At 42.1% G+C, this 23036-nt stretch overlaps 1 protein-coding gene across 3 annotated transcripts in view; it reads left to right on the forward strand.

Annotated features, from left to right (window-relative positions):
- Nucleotides 1-23036, forward strand: part of LOC110486056 (spectrin beta chain, non-erythrocytic 1) — a 107905-nt gene that overhangs the window by 45356 nt on the left and 39513 nt on the right. For all 3 annotated transcript variants that reach the window (XM_036942361.2, XM_090196059.1, XM_036942362.2), the window contains 12 exons: nt 4130-4303; nt 5583-5677; nt 5971-6051; nt 6515-6630; nt 8679-8791; nt 9057-9244; nt 9842-9959; nt 10521-10679; nt 13682-13984; nt 15778-15931; nt 16196-17066; nt 22893-23030. In XM_036942361.2, the coding sequence (XP_036798256.2) occupies nt 4130-4303; nt 5583-5677; nt 5971-6051; nt 6515-6630; nt 8679-8791; nt 9057-9244; nt 9842-9959; nt 10521-10679; nt 13682-13984; nt 15778-15931; nt 16196-17066; nt 22893-23030 (2510 nt within the window). The remainder of the gene's footprint in view (nt 1-4129; nt 4304-5582; nt 5678-5970; nt 6052-6514; nt 6631-8678; nt 8792-9056; nt 9245-9841; nt 9960-10520; nt 10680-13681; nt 13985-15777; nt 15932-16195; nt 17067-22892; nt 23031-23036) is intronic.

The following is a 23036-nucleotide window of genomic DNA, read 5'->3' on the forward strand; positions in this document are numbered from 1 at the left end:
CTTGTTATCGTGTACAAGGCGCCCGATAAGATATCTCACTCTATTAGAAAATACCCAACAAGGCACAACCCATAATGTAATCTACCAAGGATACTCTATTGCAGGGGCACGCAACTCTTACCCTATGAGGTCCGGAGCCTGCTGGTTTTCTGTTCTACCTGAATTTATTGTACACACCTTGTGTCCCCTGGTCTAAATCAGTCCCTGGTCTAAATCAGTCCCAGGCCCTGAACAATGAAAAAAATGTAGTGGATATCATGACACGAGACTCAGATGCGGATGGTTGGAGTTTACGATGTTTAATAATCCAAAAAGGGAGTAGGCAAGAGAATGGTCGTGGACAGGCAAAAGGTCAAAACCAGAGTCCAGGAGGTACAGAGTGGCAGACAGGCTCAAGGTCAAGGCAGGCATAATGGTCAGGCAGGCGGGTACAGAGTCCAGAACAGGCAAGGGTCAAAACAGGGAGGACGAGAAAAAGGAGAATAGCAAAGGCAGGAGTACGGGAGAAAGGCTGGTTGACTTGGAACATACAAGACAAACTGGCACCGAGAGACAGGAAACACGGGGATAAATACACTGGGGATAACAAGCGACACCTGGAGGGGGTGGAGACGATAACAAGGACATGTAAAACAGATCAGGGTGTGACAGTGGAACTGGCTTTGAGGTCCAGAGTTGACTTTGTGGGCTTTATGCCATGTGGCTTTTGGGGTAATACATGTGTGCAATTACGAACAGCAATTGATGCTCAAAACTCAAAGGGCTTTCCCTTTTGTATTGTATTACGGTACTTGGCTATTGTAATCCCCAACTCCTATTTTTGCATTTCCTATTGTGATAAAGGACTACAAGACATGGATTACTTCCTCTGGGCATGCCTTGTGTCGGGTTTAATTTGTCACTTTCCTGGTCAATGTGTAACTCGATTTGAGTTTAGGCACAGCAGGTAACAGCTATTTGCCAGGTAGAGGCATGGGACCAAATAGTATTTGGAATTGTTCAAGTACTTAAGCTGCGCTTGACTGACCTTTCCTGGCGCAATGTTAACAATGGGATAGTCCCAAAACTGCAAACCCTGCCCATCTGGCACTACAGGCAGGCTCAAGTAAAAAAACTCCAGGTATTTGAAATATTGTAAATACTATTTGAACCCAGGTCTGGTACCAGATTAGGTTACCAGGATATTGTGCAACACATAGGAGGATGATTCGACTTGCATAGGCCCCATACCAGTGTTCTTCTGACCCTGTTATGTGTCTCTTCAGGTATCATGGAAACCAGTAAATAGATCGTACTCAAGTCATGTATTAATAAGCACTGAGAAGTAGTGGTGTAGTGGAGGATAAATACACCTAAATGTCATTTACAGACCTTTTTTTTATTTTGTGCGAGCATTTACCCACTTACTGCGGGAAAATGTATTGAAATTAAAGGGACTACTACTTTATTTACAGCTATCGGAGTTTACCCACCTATGTTTTTACCAGTACGTCACCTCTCATCAGCACTGAATATCTTTTTTGTCACTACCTAGCACTTTTTTATGACATAATTCAATAATCTATACATACAGAATGTGCTTACCAGCGGTTAAGAGCATTGGACCTGTAAATGAAAGGTCATTGGTTCGAATCCCTGAGCCAACTAGGTGAACAATCTGTTCATGTGCCCTTGAGCACGACACTTATCCCTAGTTGCTCTGGATAAGAACGTCTGCTTAAAATGTAGAATACCCGGCTGTGTGTGTACGTACATGCATTGCATATAAAAATGCAAGCCATGGTCTCCCCACATTTTGTACGTCACCTTTCAGCAATGATTAAGGAAAGTGAACCTGTAGAGACTGTAGGAATGAGGCTTCCTTCACATGATCTCATGGTCTGGTAGAAAAGTGCTTATGTCATTGTTACTCAGCTGGCGCTGCACTCCCGGCTCCTACAGAGTATACATCTGCATCTCAAAGACCTGCTCCACCACACAGCACACTCAGGCGAACATGTCACACACACAGAGACACACACACACACACACACACACACACACACACACACACACACACACACACACACGCCTTAGAGGTCAGCAGTGTATTTGTTCATTGTATTTTTATTCACTCTCACTTGGGTGTCAATCAAATGGTGTTAAGATACAGTAAGTTAAAAAAAATTCATTTTTCAATCCAAACCATCATCCGTTTTCGGGGATACATTTTCTTCTTTCAACACAGTGGAAAAACTAGGCATGTACAGTGCTGTATTTTAAATGAAGTAAGCGGTTATGTTTTTGTTTTACACTATTGAGTCCATTTTGCTGAGTACTTCAATCCAAACGTGCCTGCTTCCAATTTTTTAAATGTCATACCCAGATAGCGGTTTTGATTGAATAGGGTTGACTTCCCCCTGTCTGCACAAAGGCCTAGTCCCCCCCCTCTTCTGCTCCTCCAAAACCACACCTCAGAGTAAAGTCTCCACGCACATCAGAGGGCAGAGGGCTGCTTTATTGCCGGGTTACTCATTCACTTTCATCAGATTAAAATGGTCAGCTGCATCCTCTGCTTTTAGGAGGGTGAAGAAGTGGCATGTTGTGTATATAAAACCCATGTCATATACTTAAACTTGAATGTATTTGAGGTGAGCTTGAAATAGCTTTAAGTTTTCACTTTTAGGACTTTTTTTGGGGGTCAGGTTGAATTTGCAACCATGATTGCTCTTTTGATTTCATGTAGACTACCAGGCTATTGTAAAAGTGTGATACACTATAGAGTGTATCCAAAAGTATGTGGACACCCCTTCAAATGAGACGATTTGGCTATTTCAGCCACACCCGTTGCTAACACTAACTGTTTGTCGGAAGCTTATAGAAATGGGTTTCCATGGCCGAGCAGCCGCACACAAGCCTAAGATCACCATGCGCAATGCCAAGCATCGGTTGAAGTGGTGTAAAGCTCACCGACATTGGACTCTGGAGCAGTGGAAATGCGTTCTCTGGAGTGATGAATCACTCTTCACTAATCAGTCATCAGTGCCCTGACCTCACTAATACTCTTGTAGCTGAATGGAAGCAAGTCCCCGGAGCAATGTTCCAACATCTAGTGGAAAGCCTTCCCAAAAGAGTGGAGGCTGTTATAGCAGCAAAGTGGGGATCAACTCCATATTAATGCCAATGATTTTGGAATGAGATGTTCGACGAGCAGGTGTCCACATACGTTTGGTCATGTAATGTACAAACAAAAACAGAACTACATGTCAGTATGAACACACTTTCTAATGGCATGGCAATATCATTTCAAACTTAAAAGGATAGTTCACCCAAATTACTAAATTACATATTGGTTTCCTTACCCTGTAAGCAGTCTATGGAAAAGGTATGGACAAGTTCTGTGTAACTATGTTGGTAGAGCTGGTTGATAGAGCATGCTGCTTGCAGCGCCAGGGTGGTGGGTTAGATTCCTATGAGGGACCAGTATGAAAAAAAATATTTAAAAGTATGAAGTCGCTCTGGATAAGAGCGTCTGTAAAATGTAAAAAAGTGTATGACAGCAATCCATGCTTTGGTTTAGTTTCACTGGCACTGTTTCCACATGCTAACGTGTTAGAATTTGTGGCACAAATCCCATTCAAGTCATGGGACTGATATTATCCTCACAATCAATTTCAGATACTTTTGGATGATTTGGACTTGATGTGCGAAAAATGCTAATATCGGTACCATGACTTGTATGGGATTTATGCCACAAGTGCTAAAACGGTGACAGGAAAACTAAACCAAAGCATGGCTGGCTGTCATACCTTGTCCATAGACTGGAAAGCAATGTGTAATTTTCTGTAATATGGGTGAACTATCCCTTTAACTTTAGGCCAACAAGTATAATGCATTATGATGCCATGGGCATGTATAATCCTATAATTTTTTGGGGAAGCCTTATAGTTAGACAGTGTAAGGGCTCATACTGTACATGCTTATAATAAGAAATAAAGTGTCACCAACTTATTTTTTTAACCTACAGCCACTCTCAACTGATTGTAAGTTGCTCTGGATAAGAGTGTCTGATAAATGACTAAAAATGTAAATAAAAACGTGTAAATCTCTTGTAGCTGACGTGTTCAGGTGTCCTGTCCTGTCTCCCCAGCCCAAGCCCACCAGGGGACGGATGCGTATCCACTGCCTGGAGAATGTGGACAAGGCCCTGCAGTTCCTCAAGGAGCAGAGGGTCCACCTGGAAAACATGGGCTCGCATGACATCGTTGACGGCAACCACCGCCTCACCCTGGGCCTCATCTGGACCATCATTCTCAGGTTCCAGGTAAGAGAGTCTTCAATCCAAAACGCATGAAACGTATGTCTGGTGGGGAGAAATGATTTGCTAGAAATGCTGTTCTAGGTTTTCAATTGGGTGATGGATAAGTCTTTGCAACTAAACCCGAGGGCCTCCCCCAAAGCACTGCTCCTGTTGAAAACCATTGAATTGCTGTGTTTTTTATGCATCAATTTGTCTGGTTTGAACTCTCACTTAGCCAGTGTTCTATTATTATCCTGGAGACCCCCTGTGTACAGCAGGGTTTCGATTATCTGAATCAGGTATGTTATTATTGGTATGTGAGCAACAAACCCAGTTGCTCTCCATGAGGAGAGTTGGCCAGTATGCTGATTTCATTCCAACAGAGTGTTGAAAGCTTATTTACTGTAAGGCCTCATCCTTTATAACAGTGATCTAATACTAACTTGTCCTCAGCACGCATATTACACAGTCAATTATTTACATAAAGATTATGTTATGACATGAATAAGATATGTAGGCAATGTATGAGAGCACACCACTTGGCATGGCAACTGCTTGGCATCAGACTGCAAGGCGCTACAGCGGGTAGTGCGTAAAGCCCAGGACCACTATACCAGGCAGTGTCAGAGGAAGTCAAAGACTCCAGTCATCCAAGTCATAGACGGTTCTCTCCGGAAAGTGGTACAGGAGTGCCAAGTCTGGGACCAAAAAGGCTCCTGAACAGCTTCTATCCCCAAGCCATCAGACTGCTGATCAGTTAATCAAATGGCTACCCGGACTATTTGCATTGACTCCCTTTTTTGTTTGTTTGTTGCACTGACTCTCTTGCACTGGCTCTATGCACATTCACTGGACTCTACCCACACACACACACACTCACACATACTACACTGACACTCTCAACATACACATACACACACTACATACACGCACACACATTCACACTGTTTCCCACTCTTCCCACACGCTACCACTGCTCTGTTTATTATCTACCCTGATCGCCTCGTCACTTTTACCCCTACCCACATTTACACGTTAACTCAATCCCCTCAACTACCTTGTATCCCCAGCACATTGACTCGGTACCAGTACTCCTTGTATACAGCCGTGTAATTGTTATTTTCATGTATTACTATTTTTTTATCACATTTTCTTACCTTTTTAACTGCATTGTTGGAAAAGGGCTCGTAAATAGGCATTTTACAGTAAAGTCTACAACTCTTATAGTCAGCGCATGTGCCAAATAAATGTTTTTGATTTGAGACTGTTCACAGGTGCTGTTGTATCATTGTCTGTGTGACAGATCCAGGACATTAGCGTTGAGACTGATGGAGACAACAAGGAGAAGAGATCAGCCAAGGATGCCCTGCTCCTCTGGTGCCAGATGAAGACTGCTGGGTGAGTGATTGACTTGCTTTCAGACACGTTTCTTCGAGATTTGAAATACTTCGACTTGGGTCATCTACATTACCGCTCTCAGTTCCACCGCTTGACTTAAACAATCCTCCTTAAGATATACATTTATTTAGACAGCAACACCATTGTGACTTTTTAATTTACTTTCAGAACAAGTCAGTAAAGAAATTCCAGAAGAAGATCCACATCTTGAATTATATAGAAATTGCTTAGGGAATGAATTTGAACATTGAACACACAGTCATATCTGTTGTTCTCTGTTTTGTTCTTTATAGCTATCCAAACGTGAACATTCACAACTTCAGCACCAGTTGGCGAGACGGCATGGCATTCAATGCCCTCATCCATAAGCACAGGTAACAAGAGTCTGTTTGGATCAACTATCCTTCATGTCCTTGTGGGTCACATTTTACAACGCTACTAACATATTTCAGATAATTTTTCTCATGTAATTCAGACCAATTATCCTTTGTGATTTATGTCACAGTCTGTAATGACCATATATATATATATATATATATATATATATATATATATATATATATATATATATTTTATCCCACCTCCAGCCCCCCTCATTTCTGATGATTTATTTTCTTATTTACAAAAGAGTAATGTTCAAATAACTACTTTTTGGTGTCTTTGGGATTTATTGATGCATTACTGTACGTCAGTTGGTATAATTGTGTTGAATCTTTGAGATATTGGAACATAACTAACATTTCAACAGGTAAATTACATCTGGGTATTTACCTTGTGATTATTTGGTGGTATACTGTGCGACTGGTGCTGTTGAATGATGCTTTGTCTCGTGTAAAGGCCAGACCTGATTGACTTTGACAAGCTGAAAAAGTCTAATGCCCACCACAACCTGCAGAATGCCTTCAATTTGGCTGAGCAGCATCTGGGGCTTACCAAGCTCCTGGACCCAGAGGGTGAGTTCTGAACTATGCTCTTCTATGTAGTAGAGGAGTGCATATAGAAAATAGCTAAATCTGGTGCAACGCATAATTTCTCAGTGTACAGTCGTGGTCAAAAGTTTTGAGAATGACACAAATATTAATTTTCACAAAGTCTGCTGCCTCAGTTTGTATGATGGCAATTTGCATATACTCCAGAATGTTATGAAGAGTGATCAGATGAATTGCAAAGTCCCTCTTTGCCATGCAAATGAACTGAATCCCCCCAAAAACATTTCCACTGCATTTCAGCCATGCCACAAAAGGACCAGCTGACAACATGTCAGTGATTCTCTCGTTAACACAGGTGTGAGTGTTGACGAGGACAAGGCTGGAGATCACTCTGTCATGCTGATTGAGTTCGAATAACAGACTGGAAGCTTCAAAAGGAGGGTGGTGCTTGGAATCATTGTTCTTCCTCTGTCAACCATGGTTACCTTCAAGGAAACACGTGCCATCATCATTGCTTTGCACAAAAAGGGCTTCACAGGCAAGGATATTGCTGCCAGTAAGGTTGCACCTAAATCAACCACCTATCGGATCATCAAGAACTTCAAGGAGAGCGGTTCAATTGTTTTGAAAAAGGCTTCAGGGCGCCCAAGAAAGTCCAGCAAGCGCCAGGACGTCTCCTAAAGTTGATTCAGTTGAGGGGTCGGGGCACCACCAGTACAGAGCTTGCTCAGGTATGGCTGCAGGCAGGTGTGAGTGCATCTGCACACACAGTGAGGCGAATACTTTTGGAGGATGGCCTGGTGTCAAGAAGAGCAGCAAAGAAGCCACTTCTCTCCAGGAAAAACATAATGGACAGACTGATATTCTGCAAAAGGTACAGGGATTGGACTGCTGAGGACTGGGGTAAAGTCATTTTCTCTGATGAATCCCATTTTCGATTGTTTGGGGCATCCGGAAAAAAGCTTGTCCGGAGCGCTACCATCAGTCCTGTGTCATGCCAACAGTAAAGCATCTTGAGACCATTCATTTGTGGGGTTGCTTCTCAGCCAAGGGAGTGGGCTCATTCACAATTTTGCCTAAGAACACAGCCATGAAAAAATAATAGTACCAACACATCCTCTGAGAGCAACTTCTCCCAAACATCCAGGAACAGTTAGGTGATGAACAATGCCTTTTCCAGTATGATGGAGTACCTTGCCATAAGGCAAAATTGCTAAGTAGGTGGCTTGGGGAACAAAACATCAATGTTTTGAGTCGATGGCCAGAACTCCCCAAACCTTAATCCCATTGAGAACTTGTGGTCAATCCTCAAGAGGCGGGTGGACAAACAAAACCCCACAAATTCTGACAAACTCCAAGCATTGATTATGCAAGAATCTGCTGCCATCAGTCAGGATGTGGCCCAGAAGTTAATTGACAGCATGCCAGGGCGGATTGCAGAGGTCTTGAAAAAGACGAAATATTGACTCTTTGCATCAACTAAATGTAATTGTTAATCAAAGCCTTTAACACTTATGAAATGCTTGTAATTATACTTCAGTATTCCATAGTAACATCTGACAAAAATATCTAAAGACACTGAAGCAGCAAACTTTGTGGAAATTAATGTCATTCAAAACTTTTGGCCACTACTGAACTCTTCACACACAAACGCTATCTTAATTTGTCCCTGCTTCTCTGCGACCACAGAGTGATCAAATTAAGATTGGAGATCTGTATGCAGGTGTTCGCAAAACATTTGGCTACGACTGTACTGTTACTTATGTTTTTGTTATCCAAATAAACGTAATAAAATAGTAAAAAACTTAACTGGAATGTTTAAAATACTCTAGGGGCCAGATTCTGGTCCAGTGATAGTGCTGCATACTCCAGACTACATATACCCCCTGGCGATGGGGATTTGAGCCATGTCTGCCACTTTCCACCTGCTTTACCTTCCCACTGCCCTGTCATACAAAATAATGAAATACAAAAGGAGATCTTCTTTTAATATTTTTGTCATGTTCCAAATCATTGTCACTATAACCTACAAATTGTATTAACCAATCAGAAATGTCATTTTTGCTTCACAGATATCAGTGTGGACCACCCCGATGAGAAGTCTGTCATCACATACGTGGTGACATACTACCACTACTTCTCCAAAATGAAGGCCCTGAAAGTCGAGGGGAAACGTATTGGGAAGGTGACTCAGCGTTTATTCTCAATTTATTATCTCAAATTATCTCATGCTTGTTTGTTGGGTTGTTGTCAACAAGTTGCCTCAGTTGTTCGGGGCAGAGTAAGAGCTTTTCAGATTTGGATTCAAATAGTATAAAAAATGTCAAGCTGTACTTGATTGAGGTCATAATGAAACCAATTGAATAGTACCAAAAGTGCAAACTGTCAATCTGGCACTTCAGGAAGGCCAAACTAAAAGAAAGAAAACAAATACTCTTTGTTTCCGCTAGGTACTGGACAATGCCATTGAGACAGAGAAGATGATTGAGAAGTACGAGTCTCTGGCCTCAGACCTGCTGGAGTGGATCGAGCAGACCATCATCATCCTCAACAATCGCAAGTTTGCCAACTCTTTAAACGGGGTGCAGCAGCAGCTTCAAGCCTTCAACACATATCGCACGGTTGAGAAACCCCCTAAGTGAGTAACCCCCCGCCAGCACCCAATCCCAAATGATCCCCTATACCCCAATGCAACCCCTATGCACTTATGGAGATCCGACAAGATGGGCAATCTTCAGCTTTAAGACCATCTTAAGAATATTTGTAAATGTCTATAATATTTACTCAAGGTGTAACATTGTCCAGTTACCTTGCCATTCCTTGACCCCTTTTTTGGTTACTGTTCCTGTGACATTCCCAGAACATCACAAATTCTTTGTTCCAAACTTCTGAACCAATGTTTTTATGAAAAACTCATGTCACTACCTAAAGCAAAAAATGTCAAGTCCTAATGTTAATGAATGGCACAACATTCTGGGTGCACGCCTCTCTCCTGCTTGTAGTGGAATTTCCTTCAAAATTTTAGTTCTGCTATGTCCATGAATTGAAGCGATAAGGTATGCATGTTTAGTATGTAACGATGCAGAAATAAGACGTGACTGTTGCATTCCAAAAACGCTTTGAAATAAGTGCGACCCTGCAAACTTGGAAGTAATATGATGTGTTTAGACATTAGCCCTTTTATGCGCTGTCAAAATATCACTCCCCCAAAACCACTTACCTTTTTATCGATCAGGTTTACTGAGAAGGGCAACCTGGAGGTGCTTCTGTTTACCATCCAGAGCAAGATGAGGGCTAACAATCAGAAAGTCTACATGCCCAGGGAGGGCAAACTCATCTCTGACATTAACAAGGTGATGCCTGTAGTCTCTGACGAACGCTTTAGGGTGACGTTTCCCTAGGTACAGATTAAGGATCAGTTTCCCTTCCCCCAATCCTAACTTTTACCATTAGTGGAGAAAATGCTAAACTGACTCAAGATCAGGGTCTAGGGTCAAAGTTACCCTAAGCCTTGACCAATGTTTTGTCTTAGTGAAAAACTGGATGTTTCATTATCTCTCTCTCCTGTTTGTCTGTGTCAGGGTGTTTGGTAGTCTTTCTTTGGTGTGTGGTAGTATTATTATTAGTAAGTAGGCGTTTTACTATGGTATAATTATTACAATGGGAGTTATTCAGCCAACTCATACATTTTGCATCCGGACATAAAACTGTGAGATTATGAAAGAGTTTAATCCACCGTTGGCATAGTGTGTATGTGTAAGGTACAAGACAGACTGGTGGGAAATGGTGGCAATTCAACATGTGGAATAGTCTAGAAATGAACAGAAAAATAACGTCCGATGTTCATGTTGGTCTGTCTTGTCCATATGACATACCGGAGTTAATATTGCGTGTTTGACTTTTGTCTATGGTAGACCTGGGAGAGACTGGAGAAGGCGGAGCATGAGCGGGAGCTGTCTCTGAGGACAGAGCTGATTCGACAGGAGAAACTGGAGCAGCTGGCTCGCCGCTTTGACCGCAAGGCTGCCATGAGGGAGACCTGGCTGAGTGAGAACCAGCGCCTCGTCTCACAGGTAAAAACAAACGCGTGCGCACAAATAGAAGAACACGCATGCATATGTATGCACATACTCACACAAACACTCAAAGTAGCCATGAGGGACAACTGGCTAAGTGAAATCCAATGGCTTGTCGCACAGCCATAGACACACACACACTCGTATAAAGAATAATTATAAAAAGCAATTGTGACGCTTTACCTCCTATTTACACAAAACACAGTACTTTACCACATCATTGTCAATACAAATGTCTCAGCCATTGTTTTCTCACAGTTTTGGACCACTTGGTGGACACACAGATTCAGTGTAAAACACTGGTATGGCAGCATCTCTGTGCACATTAAGATTAAGTGCTGCAGATGTAAACGGTACATCTCATTTGCTTTCCTACTTTTGTCAAACTGAAATCAGGGCCAATCTGCAGTTGAAACAATAACAAATCGGACACCCCGCCTCTGTTTTGGCAATAACCTGAGGGATGGGCCGGGAAAATTTAACCACTCTCAAATTCATAGACAGAGCTATTGGATGTGAGGATTGACCATCCATGATATCACAAATTATCGTTAATAAATCTTCTTCGGGATTGGTGGTGTCCCTTCCACGGGATGCTTGAGCTAACATAGGCTAATGCGATTAGCATGAGGTTGTAATTAACAAGAACATTTCTCAGGACATAGACATATCTGATATTGGCAGAAAGCTTACATTCTTGTTAATCTAACTGCACTGTCCAATTTACAGTAGCTATTACAGTAAAATAATATCATGCTATTATTTGAGGAGAGTGCACAATTCTGAACATGAAACGTTATTAATAAATAAATTAGGCACATTTGGGCAGTCTTGATACAACATTTTCAACAGAAATGCAATGGTTCATTGGATCAGTCTAAAACTTTGCAAATACACTGCTGCCATCTACTGGCCAACATCTAAATTGCACCTGGGCTGGAATAATACATTATGGCCTTTCTCTTGCATTTCAAAGATGATGGTACAAAAAAAGAACAAAAGAACGGTTGGTTTTTATCTTTAACCAGATCTATTGTGTTAAATTCTCCTACATTCCTTTCACATTTCCACAAACTTGTGTGTTTCCTTTCAAATGGTACCAAGAATATGCATATCCTTGCTTTAGGGACTGAGCTACAGGCAGTTAGATTTGGGTATGTCATTTTAGGGGAAAAAAAAAAAAGGGGGTGGATCCTTAACTTGTTGTAACTCTCATCCCGTGAACGGGATCGTTGTCATCATCTGACAGTAATTAGCATAACGCAACGGACATAAATATTACTAGAAAATATTCCTATTCATGAAAATCACAAGTGAAATATATTGAAACACAGCTTAGCCTTTTGTTAATCACCCTGTCATCTCAGATTTTCGAAATATGCTTTACAGCCAAAGCAAGACAAGCATTTGTGTAAGTTTGTCGATAGCCTAGCATAGCATTATGTCCAGCTAGCAGCAGGTAAATTGGTCACGAAAATCAGAAAAGCAATCAAATTAAATAGTTTAGCTTTGATGAGCTTCGGATGTTTTCACTCACGAGACTCCCAGTTAGATAGCAAATGTTCCTTTTTTCAAAAAATATTATTTTTGTAGGCGAAATAGCTCCGTTTGTTTCTTCACATTTGGCTGAGAAATCGACCGGAAATTGCGGTCATGACAACGCCGAAAAATATTCCAAATTAGCTCCATAATATTGACAGAAACATCGCAAACGTTGTTTATAATCAATCCTCAAGGTGTTTTTCAAATATCTATTCGATAATATATCCACCGGGACAATTGGTTTTTCAATAGGGGCGAGAGAAAAAATGGCTACCTCCTATTTTACGCAAGAATCACTCTGAGAGCCATCAGGTGACCACTTGCGCTATGTAGCCGCTTACGCTTAATCTTCAACATAAAGGCATGAAACTACGTCACAATGCTGTAGACACCTTGGGGAATAGTAGAAAAAGTAATCTGGTTGATAGCCCATTCACTGCTCAATAGAGACGCATCGGAACGCAGAGCATTCAAAACATGAGTCACTTCCGGATTGGATTTTTCTCAGGCTTTCGCCTGCAATATCAGTTCTGTTATACTCACAGACAATATTTTTACAGTTTTGGAAACTTTAGAGTGTTTTCTATCCTAAGCTGTCAATTATATGCATATTCTAGCATCTTGTCCTGACAAAATATCCCATTTACTTTGGGAACGTTATTTTTCCCAAAATGAAAATACTGCCCCCTAGTGAGGCTATACAGTGTTTGTTTACATTTACAATGTTTACAAACATTGGAGCAAAACAAGCTTATATTTGGGGTTCAGATGGGGTGTGACAGTTGAAATAATGTCACGAGGCATAAAATTGTTTTGTTTATAGTTTTTTTCTCTCCCCCTTTTTGTGATATCCAATTGGTAGTTACACTCTTGTCCCATCGCTGCATCTCCCGTACGGACTCGGAAGAGGTGAAGGTTGAGAGCTGTGTGTCCTCCCCGAAACAAGACCCCGCCAAGCCGCACTGCTTCTTGACACAATGCTTGCTTAACCCGGAAGCCAGCTGCACCAATGTGTCGGAGGAAACATTGTGCATGCGCCTGGGCCGCCACAGGAGTGGGCCAATTGTGCGACACCTCATGAGTCTCCCAGTCGCGGCCGGCTGCGACACAGCCCGGTATCGAACCCAGATCTGTAGTGACGCAGACCACTGCACCACTCGAGAGGCCCCTCATGAGGCATTTCTAAGTTATATTCCTCAAGAATCAATGGATACATCAATGTATAAATCCAAAAATAGCAACTGCGGATTTCCCCTTTAAAGGAAGCATAGTATTTTATATGTCATTGTCAAATTGTAAAGACGATAACTTTACAGAAATAGAGAGTATTTCTTCCTTGTATGCCAGTATGTTGCCAACCATACAATATAATACTGTTAGGATATACTGTATTTTATTGTATTTTAATGTAATAATCTTTAATCTATCTATCCATTCCCATCACTTCTATCTCGCAGGACAACTTTGGCTTTGACCTTCCAGCGGTGGACGCGGCCACCAAGAAGCATGAGGCCATCGAGACTGATATTACAGCTTACGAGGAGCGTGTGCAGGCCGTGGTGTCCGTCGCTAAGGAGCTGGAGGCAGAGAAATACCACGACATCAAACGAATCGCAGCACGCAAGGACAATGTGATCCGGCTGTGGGAGTACCTGCTGGAGCTTCTGAAGTCGAGGCGCCAGCGCCTGGAGATGAACTTGGGTCTGCAGAGGGTCTTCCAGGAGATGCTTTACATCATGGACTGGATGGACGAGATGAAGGTAAGAGAGGGAGAGAGGACGCTTCTGAAAATGTATCTGTTAAAACTGTGTTGGAAAGACCAAATGTATAATTGCACATTTCATTTTTTATTGTAACACAAATTGAATTGTTCAAAATGCTTTCTACCTCATCTACCCTGCTTTCACTCTTACTCTTCAACCTCTTCATTCAAAGACTAAATCATGGACACTACTGATAGTTGTGGCTTGTTTGCGTGATGTATTGTTGTCTCTACCTTCTTGCCCTTTCTGCTATTGTCTGTGCCCAATAATGTTTGAAACTATGTTTTGTGCTGTACCATGTTGTTGTCATGGGCGGCAGGGTAGCCTAGTGGTTAGAGCGTTGGACTAGTCAACCGGAAGGTTGCAAGTTCAAACCCCCGAGCTGCCCCTGAACAGGCAGTTAACCCACTGTTCCTAGGCTGTCATTGAAAATAATAATTTGTTCTTAACTGACTTGCCTAGTTAAATAAAGGTATAAAATGTTGCTACCATGCTGTGTTTTAATGTGTTGCTGCCTTGCTATGTTGTTGTTCTTTATTTAATGTCATGTTGTCTCTTGTCGTGATGTGTGTTTTGTCCTATATTTGTAATTTTTGTATTTTTAATCCTAGACCCCGCCCCCGCAGGAGGTCTTTTGGTAGGCCGTCATTGTAAATAAGAATTTGTTCTTAACTGACTTGCCTAGTTAAATAAAGGTTAATTAAATAAAAATTCACTAACACGTGAACAATGTATTGGAAACAGGTCATTTCAAGTCAAACAATGTATTAATTTTGCGTGAAATTTCCGGTAGGGTAATATTATTTGACACCCCCTAATGTCCCATCCCTCTTCTAAATAATCATTTTAATCAGTATCAATGGTGAAACTAATTGGCGTATGTCAGTCCAATGCTGAATAATTCCAAATCTGCACACCTGAACCTCGTCCTAGGCACTCCTGTAGATACAAGAGGATTGGGTTGGCACTGTAAGCACTGCATCATCTTGCCTTTCTGATTGGCTGGGTGGAATTCTCGCATATCGCTTCCACCTATCGAATCCTCTTAGGTTTACAGGAGTCACAAGGGAGTTGATGGTAGTTGTAATGAATACTCAGGGAGAAAAAGGTGTATATTCACACGCAGAGCGCGGCAGGTGTTTATTTCACCTTCACAGAAAGCAGTAAACGTGGTCACAGGCAGGCAATGGTCATACACAGGCAGGCAATGGTCATACACAGGCAGGCAATGGTCATACACAGGCAGGCAATGGTCATACACAGGCAGGCAATGGTCATACACAGGCAGGCAATGGTCTTACACAGGTATGCAAACAGGCAGGTGAATCAAAACTAGGACTGAAGTCTATAACTGGTTCTCACAAACGAGCTAGGAAAAGGCTTAGTAGAGTCAAAACTAACAATACCCCACAAAGGCACAAACAGAATGAACTGATCTAAATAAGGAGCTGATGAGAACAGGTGAAATCAATTAACAAAAATGAAAGACAGGGCTACGTTCAAGAAAACAACGAAACAGAACACAAGGTTGACTAAGAAAAAAAAAATACAAAACCTTACAGTAGTGGTTGATTTGGATTGATTTTTACATTTCATCTAATTTATAAAAGTTTCAAAAAGTTTCCTCTCCTCACCTTGAAATAAATACTCCATATTGCGTTTCAAAGTGCACAAAAAGTAAACGATTCATATTGGCAACTGACGAACTAAGGCCAGTGTAATTGAAGGTGCCTGCCTGTATGTTGCTAACACACATGCCTGTATGTCATGCCTTTGTCTCTACCACACAGATGATGCTACTGTCCCAGGACTATGGGAAGCATCTGCTCGGAGTGGAGGATCTCTTGCAGAAACATGCCCTGGTGGAGGCTGACATCGGCATCCAGGCCGACCGAGTCAAAGCTGTCAACAACAATGCTCAGAAGTTTGCCATCGATGGCGATGGTGAAAATGACCTAAACATTCCAACTGCTATTATTCTAATTGTGAATCATATTGTTTGTATTATTAACTGATGATGATAATATATGTCAACACACAATTTTTCGGTTCAGTTGTATAGCATACATTTTGCAAGATCTATACAAGCAAATGGAAAAATAAACATTAAAGGAATAGGCAACGGAATGGTCATAACATATACAGTACAATGTAAATCTGTGGGTCCTGCAAGATGCTAACTAGGCCTCTGTTCTGTCTCCTCTACAGTTTACAAGCCCTGTGACCCTCAGGTGATACGCGACCGCGTGGCACACATGGAGTTCTGCTATCAGGAACTGACCCAGCTGGCTGCCGAGCGACGGGCCCGCCTGGAGGAGTCTCACCGCCTCTGGAAGTTCTTCTGGGAGATGGCCGAGGAGGAGGGCTGGATCCATGAGAAGGAGCAGATCCTGTCGTCGGACGAGAGCGGCAGGGACCTGACGGGCACTGTGCGCCTGCTAAGCCAGCACCGCACCCTGGAGGACGAGATGAGTGGCCGTGCAGGTCACCTGCAGCACACCATTACTGAGGGCCAGGCCATGGCCGACGGCGGCCACTTCGGCGCTGCCAAGATCCGTGAACGCATCACCAACCAGCGGGCGCAGTGGGCAGCGTTGGAGGAGCTGGCGGCCGTGAGGAAGGCCCATCTGGAGGAAGCGTATGCCCTGCACCAGTTCCAGGCGGATGCAGATGACGCCGACGCCTGGACCCTGGATGCCCTGCGCATCGTGTCCAGTGGCGAGGTGGGCCATGACGAGTTCTCCACACAGGCCCTGGTGCGCAAACACAAGGACGCCGCCGCCGAGGTGGCCAGCTATCGGCCGGTGATAGATGCGCTCCATGAGCAGGCGGGCGCCTTGCCTGAGGCGCAGGTCCAGTCGGAACAGGTCAAGGGCCGTTTGGCAGGCATAGAGGAGCGTTACAAGGAGGTGGCCGAGCTGACCCGGTTTAGAAAGCAGGCACTGCAGGACGCCCTGGCCCTCTACAAGATGTTCAGCGAGGCGGACGCCTGCGAGATGTGGATCAATGAGAAGGAGCAGTGGCTCAACAGTATGGAGATCCCAGAGAAGCTGGAAGACCTAGAGGTCATACAGCACAGGTGAGAGAATCCATACATATATAAATGCATGCTGAAGTCATAGTCGACCCCTAGCGCCTCCACCTTTTAGGCCTGATTTATCTTAGTGTGCCACTCAAATACTTGACATACAGTTCCAGTCAAATGTCATTTTTCTTTATTTTTACTATTTGAAGACGTGAAATAACACACATGCAAGCATTTTTTTGGGAACAATGTTGTCGATTTTCAAAACACTGTAACAGAAGAAACGTAACTCTGGCCATTTGCAAAACATTAAAGGCCCGATTCCCGACCCAAGTTAAGTGTGTGAACATGGAACGTAATTCCTTTTTTAATGCACTTTTCTCTAAATGTGTATTCTGACCTTGAACTTAAGAATGAGAATAGCGTGCTATTCATCTGCTATTTATTTTGGATAAGTTAGTGTGGCAGAGGTGAGTCTACACATGTGTCATATTCTGACCTTGACTTCATTTCCTAATAAGGTCTAGCGAACCTATTTGTTCCAAGTGGAAAAAGCATCTACTGAATTTTTTTCCTATAAAAATAACACCATTCTCCATGCAATGTAATTTACAACTTGATAAGAGCTATTGATAACAGCTAAGTAAATGAGTCATCCATTTGAAGAAGGTAATTGAAAATATAAATAACACTTCAACCTCTCTTTCGTATCGTCTGAGATTCCCAAAGATTGGAATGCTGGGGGAGACACTCTAGACCCAAACTGCTACAGACATATATCTATCCTACCCTGCCTTTCTAAGGTCTTCGAAAGCCAAGTTAACAAACAGATTACTGACCATTTCGAATCCCCACCGTACCTTCTCCGCTATGCAATCTGGTTTCAGAGCTGGTCATGGGTGCACCTCAGCCATGCTCAAGGTCCTAAAGGATATCATAACCACCATCGATAAGAGACATTACTGTGCAGCTGTATTCATCGACCTGCCCAAGGCTTTCCACTCTGTCAATCACCACATTCTTATCGGCAGACTCAACAGCCTCGGTTTCTCAAAAGATTGCATCGCCTGGTTCACCAACTACTTATCTGATAGAGTTCAGTGTGTCAAATCGGAGGGCCTGTTGTCCGGACCTCTGCCAGTCTCTATGGGGGTGCCACAGGGTTCAATTCTTGGGCCGACTCTCTTCTCTGTATACATCAATGATGTCGCCCTTGCTGCGGGTGATTCTCTGATCCACCTCTACTGAGATGACACCATTCTGTATACCTCTGGCCCTTCTTTGGACACTGTGTTAATTAACCTCCAGACGAGCTTCAATGCCATACAACTCTCCTTCCGTGGCCTCCAACTGCTCTTAAATGCTAGTAAAACTAAGTGCATGCTCTTCAATCGATTGCTAACCGCACCTTCCCCCCCGACTAGCATCACTACTCTGGACGGTTCTGACCTAGAATATGTGGACAACTACAAATACCTGGGTGTCTGGTTAGACTGTTAACTCTCCTTTCAGACCCACATTAAACATCTCCAATCCAAAATGAAATCTAGAATCGGCTTCCTATTTCGCAACAAAGCATCCTTCACTCATGCTGCCAAACATACCCTTGTAAAACTGACCTCAACTTCGATGTAATTTACAAAATAGCCTCCAACACTCTACTCAACAAATTGGATGCAGACTATCACAGTGCCATCCGTTTTGTCACCAAAGCCCCATATACTACCCACCACTGCGACCTGTACGCTCTCGTTAGCTGGTCCTCACTTCATACTCGTCGCCAAACCCATTTGGCTCCAGGTCATCTACAAGTCGTTGCTAGGTAAAGCCCTGCCTTATCTCTGCGCCCTGGTCGCCATAGCAGCACCCACCCGTAGCATCTCACTAGTCACCCCCAAAGCCAATTCTTCCTTTGGCCGCCTTTCCTTCCAGTTCTCTGCTGCCAATGTCTGGAACGAACTGCAAAAATCACTGAATCTGGAGACTCATATCTCCCTCACTAGCTTTAAGCACCAGCTGTCAGGGCAGCTCACAGATCACTGCACCTGTACATAGCACATCTGTAAATAGCCCATCCAACTACCTCATCCCCATACTGTCTTTATTTATTTATTTATTTATTTATTTTGCTCCTTTGCACCCCGGTATCTCTACTTGCTCATTCATCTTCTGCACATCTACCATTCCATGTTTAATTGCTATATTGTAATTACTTCGCCACCATGGCCTATTGTTTGCCTTACCTCCCTTATCCTACCTCATTTGCATACACTGTATATAGACTTTTTCTACTGTATTATTGATTGTATGTGTCGAACTGCTTTGCTTTATCTTGGCCAGGTCGCAGTTGTAAATGAGAACTTGTTCTCAACTAGCCTACCTGGTTAAATAAAGGTGAAATACAATAAATAAATATTTTACCTTATAATCGCTGGAGACAAATGTGAAACCAGTCATATGGATGCAAACTGATGTATATCAGCATATCAACTTTCCCACAGTAAAATTTATGAAATGCTGTGCCATTACACAGAATTTAAATTGTACAGCATTTTAACTTACAGTGATGGGCACTTTCGAATGTCTTAATTGTAGGCATACCCTGACTTTCTCTGTTTCATATTTCTATCATGTTAAATATTAGCCACTAACAGTATCAAATGTCAGTAGGCCTCATAACAACTGCCAATTTACTCTTAGTTTCCTTGAGCTTAGATTATCATTCCATTTAATGACATTGTTTCGTTTACATGAATTTGCTTTGCTTCCTCTGTAAATGCAGTCTCTGCCTTGTGGTTGTTGCTGAGGATCATTAGTAACAGTTGATCATATTAAAAAAGACAGGCTAATTAAATCATTATGGAGCAGAACACAGACCAAGCCGTAACAGTTTGAATTCGACACATGGCGCAATACTTGGCTGTATCATCACACAGTTCCACGGTTAGTGCAGGCAATAGACGAGGGAAGAGCCTATTATTGTACACTATTCTCCATATTACAATTCTATGTTCACTAATCTTCCAACATTACCATGGGTTAAATAACTGAATGTGGCAATTTTCAGAATGACTCAACACCGTTTTTTTAAATATTCTAACCCTAAACAATCTACAAAATCAGAGTAGTTTTTAATCTATCAATTGGTGCAGAAATGGAGATCCCTTCATTGATCCCTAATATTCTGAACCCCTTTTTGCGATTTCCAAAACTCTTTCCATGACATCGACTGACCAGGTGAATCCAGGTGAAGGCTTTGATCCCTTGTTGAATCCACTTCAGTCAATGTAGATGAAGGGAAGGAGACAGTTTTAAAGAAGGATTTTTAAGCCTTGAGACAATTGAGACATGGATTGTGTATGTGTGCCATTCAGAGGGTGAACGGGCAAGACAAAAGAGTGAAGTGCCTTTGAACGGGGTATGGTAGTAGGTGACGGGAGCACCGGTTTGAGTGTGTCATGAACTTCAACGCTGCTAGGTGTTTCACACTCAACAGTTTCCCAGGTGTATCAAGAATGGTCCACCACCCATAGGACATCCATCCAACTTGACACAACTCTAGGAAGCATTGGAGTCAACATGGAACGCTTTCAACACCTTGTAGATTCCATGCCCCGACGAATTGAGGCTGTTCTGAGGACAAAAGGGGTGCAACTCAATATTAGGAAGGCATTCCTAATGTTTTGTACATTCAATGTATTCTATTGAGTCTGTCAACCAAATTAAAAATCAAAGGTATGCCGTATTTAAAGGGATTGCTTAAGATAAATGTACTGAAAACCCTATTAAATGAAAATTCCACGAGAAAGTGGGAGGGTTTTCAGAGGTTGATTTCAATGTATTAAGTGCAAACAAGGGAACCGCACCTGCAAAGCCTGTTACACACCTTTACAAGGCAAGTCTGAATATCAACTACTGAGAAGTGCTTAGGAAAGATGTCATTTCCTATGTCGGAATCGTGCCCAAAATGCATTTAAACCTTTAAAATGTAGTTTACTTCTCATAAAATCATTTGGATTCATCAAAACTGCAAATACAGTGGTCGAAAGACTGCCTGAAAAAAGATTTTCACAACCATCGATGCCTCTTGAATCAAGCGGACACGAAAGAAAGTTAGTCTGTTTAAAAAAAAATGTGCAGTCACTAAATCATGACGATCAAAATTGGAGTACAAACTATCAAAAGGTGCAAAGTTATATGGAAAATTACTCTACTTTTATGTATATTTCACCAAAAAATATCACACTGTATGCAGGATTCATTCATCTGCATCATCATAGTCCAATTCCATGTATTCTATACATAGTCTGTTCTACTGATAGGTTTGTAGACTTTCCATCACCAAGCAGAAAAACAATCCCAAAGAGAGAAAAAGGACAGGGGAATACAGTGGAGGAACTGCTGATACGAATGGATAAGCTTCAATTTACACCAAAGGGTCACTCTGTAATGGAAGTATACAATCAGTGCTGGATTACCGAATGGGTATACAGGGGGCACGTGCCCTGGGTTCCCCAACCTCTGCTATATTTTACGTGAATTTACACTGATAGAGACATTTTACAATTTTGTGCACTAGTATTTACTGATTTCTGGAAACGATGGGCCGATTTGCAAAATTCTCTTATGTGAACAAAACACTTCACGGAATTTTGCGTTCATTGATGGCAGTTGTATTCCAGGTTTAGCAAAAGGGTGTCTTAAGAGATGCAAGATCCAAGTAGAAAGAAAAGAAAATGATCAGAAGATCTGTAACTGTATTTGAGCATTTGATCACTGATGTTCTGCTGTAGGTACGTTTGACCACAGTTCCAAAACACTGTTTTACGTGATTGAGGAAAAACTATAAATATACAAATGATAAATGAGTTATAATGCAACAGCTCCTCCTACTGGGCGTTAGGTGCCCTATTTCTTAGGTTCCTTTCTAGAAACTGAAGTTCACCTTTAAATAGAAATGTATGAAATAGATATTTGAAACAGACAGAAGAAGGCAGATAATACAAGGAGAAAATGAGATTAATCCCCAAACAGGGGAATACGTCTGAGGTGGATTCATCCGGGTAAAACGTTGTGGAACGTTCAGATAAAAATATGGTTATGTGGAACAAACATGCCTCTGATATGTATCTAATCAAATCCAATTTTATTGGTCACATACACGTGTTTAGCAGATGTTATTGCAGGTATAGCGAAATGCTTGTGCTTCTAGTTCCGACAGTGCAGCAATATCTAACAAATAATATCTAAAAATGTCACAACAAATACCTAATACACATAAATCTAAGTAAAGGAATGGAATTAAGAATATATAAATATATGGACGAGCGATGTCAGAGCGGCATAGACTAAGATACAGTAGATAGTATAGAATACAGTATATAGGTATGAGATGAGTAATGCAAGATATGTAAACATTATCAAAGTGACCTTATTAAAAGTGACTCGTGTTCCATTTATTAAAGTGGCCAATGATTTCAAGTCTGTGTATGTAGGCAGCAGCCTCTCTGTGCTAGTGATGGCTATTTAACAGTCTGATGGCCTTGAGAATAGAAGCTGTTTTTCAGTTTCTTTGTTCCAGTTTTGATGCAACTGTACTGACCTCGCCTTCTGGATGGTAGTGAGGTGAACAGGCAGTGGCTCGGGTGGTTGTTGTCCTTGATGATCTTTTTTGCCTTCCTGTGACATTGGGTGCTGTAGGTAGTATAAGGAATCATGTCAGCTCTATTCATGACAGTTCTATCTGCAGCTTTCCACAACATTTGCCTGAATGTGGCCCAGACATCAATGTCCGTATGCTATCTTAACATTAGTTTTGAAGAGAAAATGGTTTGTTTTGAAGTGGAACTGATTGGACATGGCATGCTCTCTCTTTCCCAGGTTCGAGAGCCTGGAGCCTGAGATGAACAACCAGGCATCACGCGTCGCTGTTGTGAACCAGATCGCCAGGCAGCTGATGCACAATGGACACCCCAGTGAGAAGAACATCAAAGCCCAGCAAGATAAGCTCAACAACAGGCAAGT

This window comes from Oncorhynchus mykiss, chromosome 13, assembly GCF_057628025.1.
Source record: "Oncorhynchus mykiss isolate SJ-2025 chromosome 13, ASM5762802v1, whole genome shotgun sequence".
NCBI lineage: Eukaryota > Metazoa > Chordata > Actinopteri > Salmoniformes > Salmonidae > Oncorhynchus > Oncorhynchus mykiss.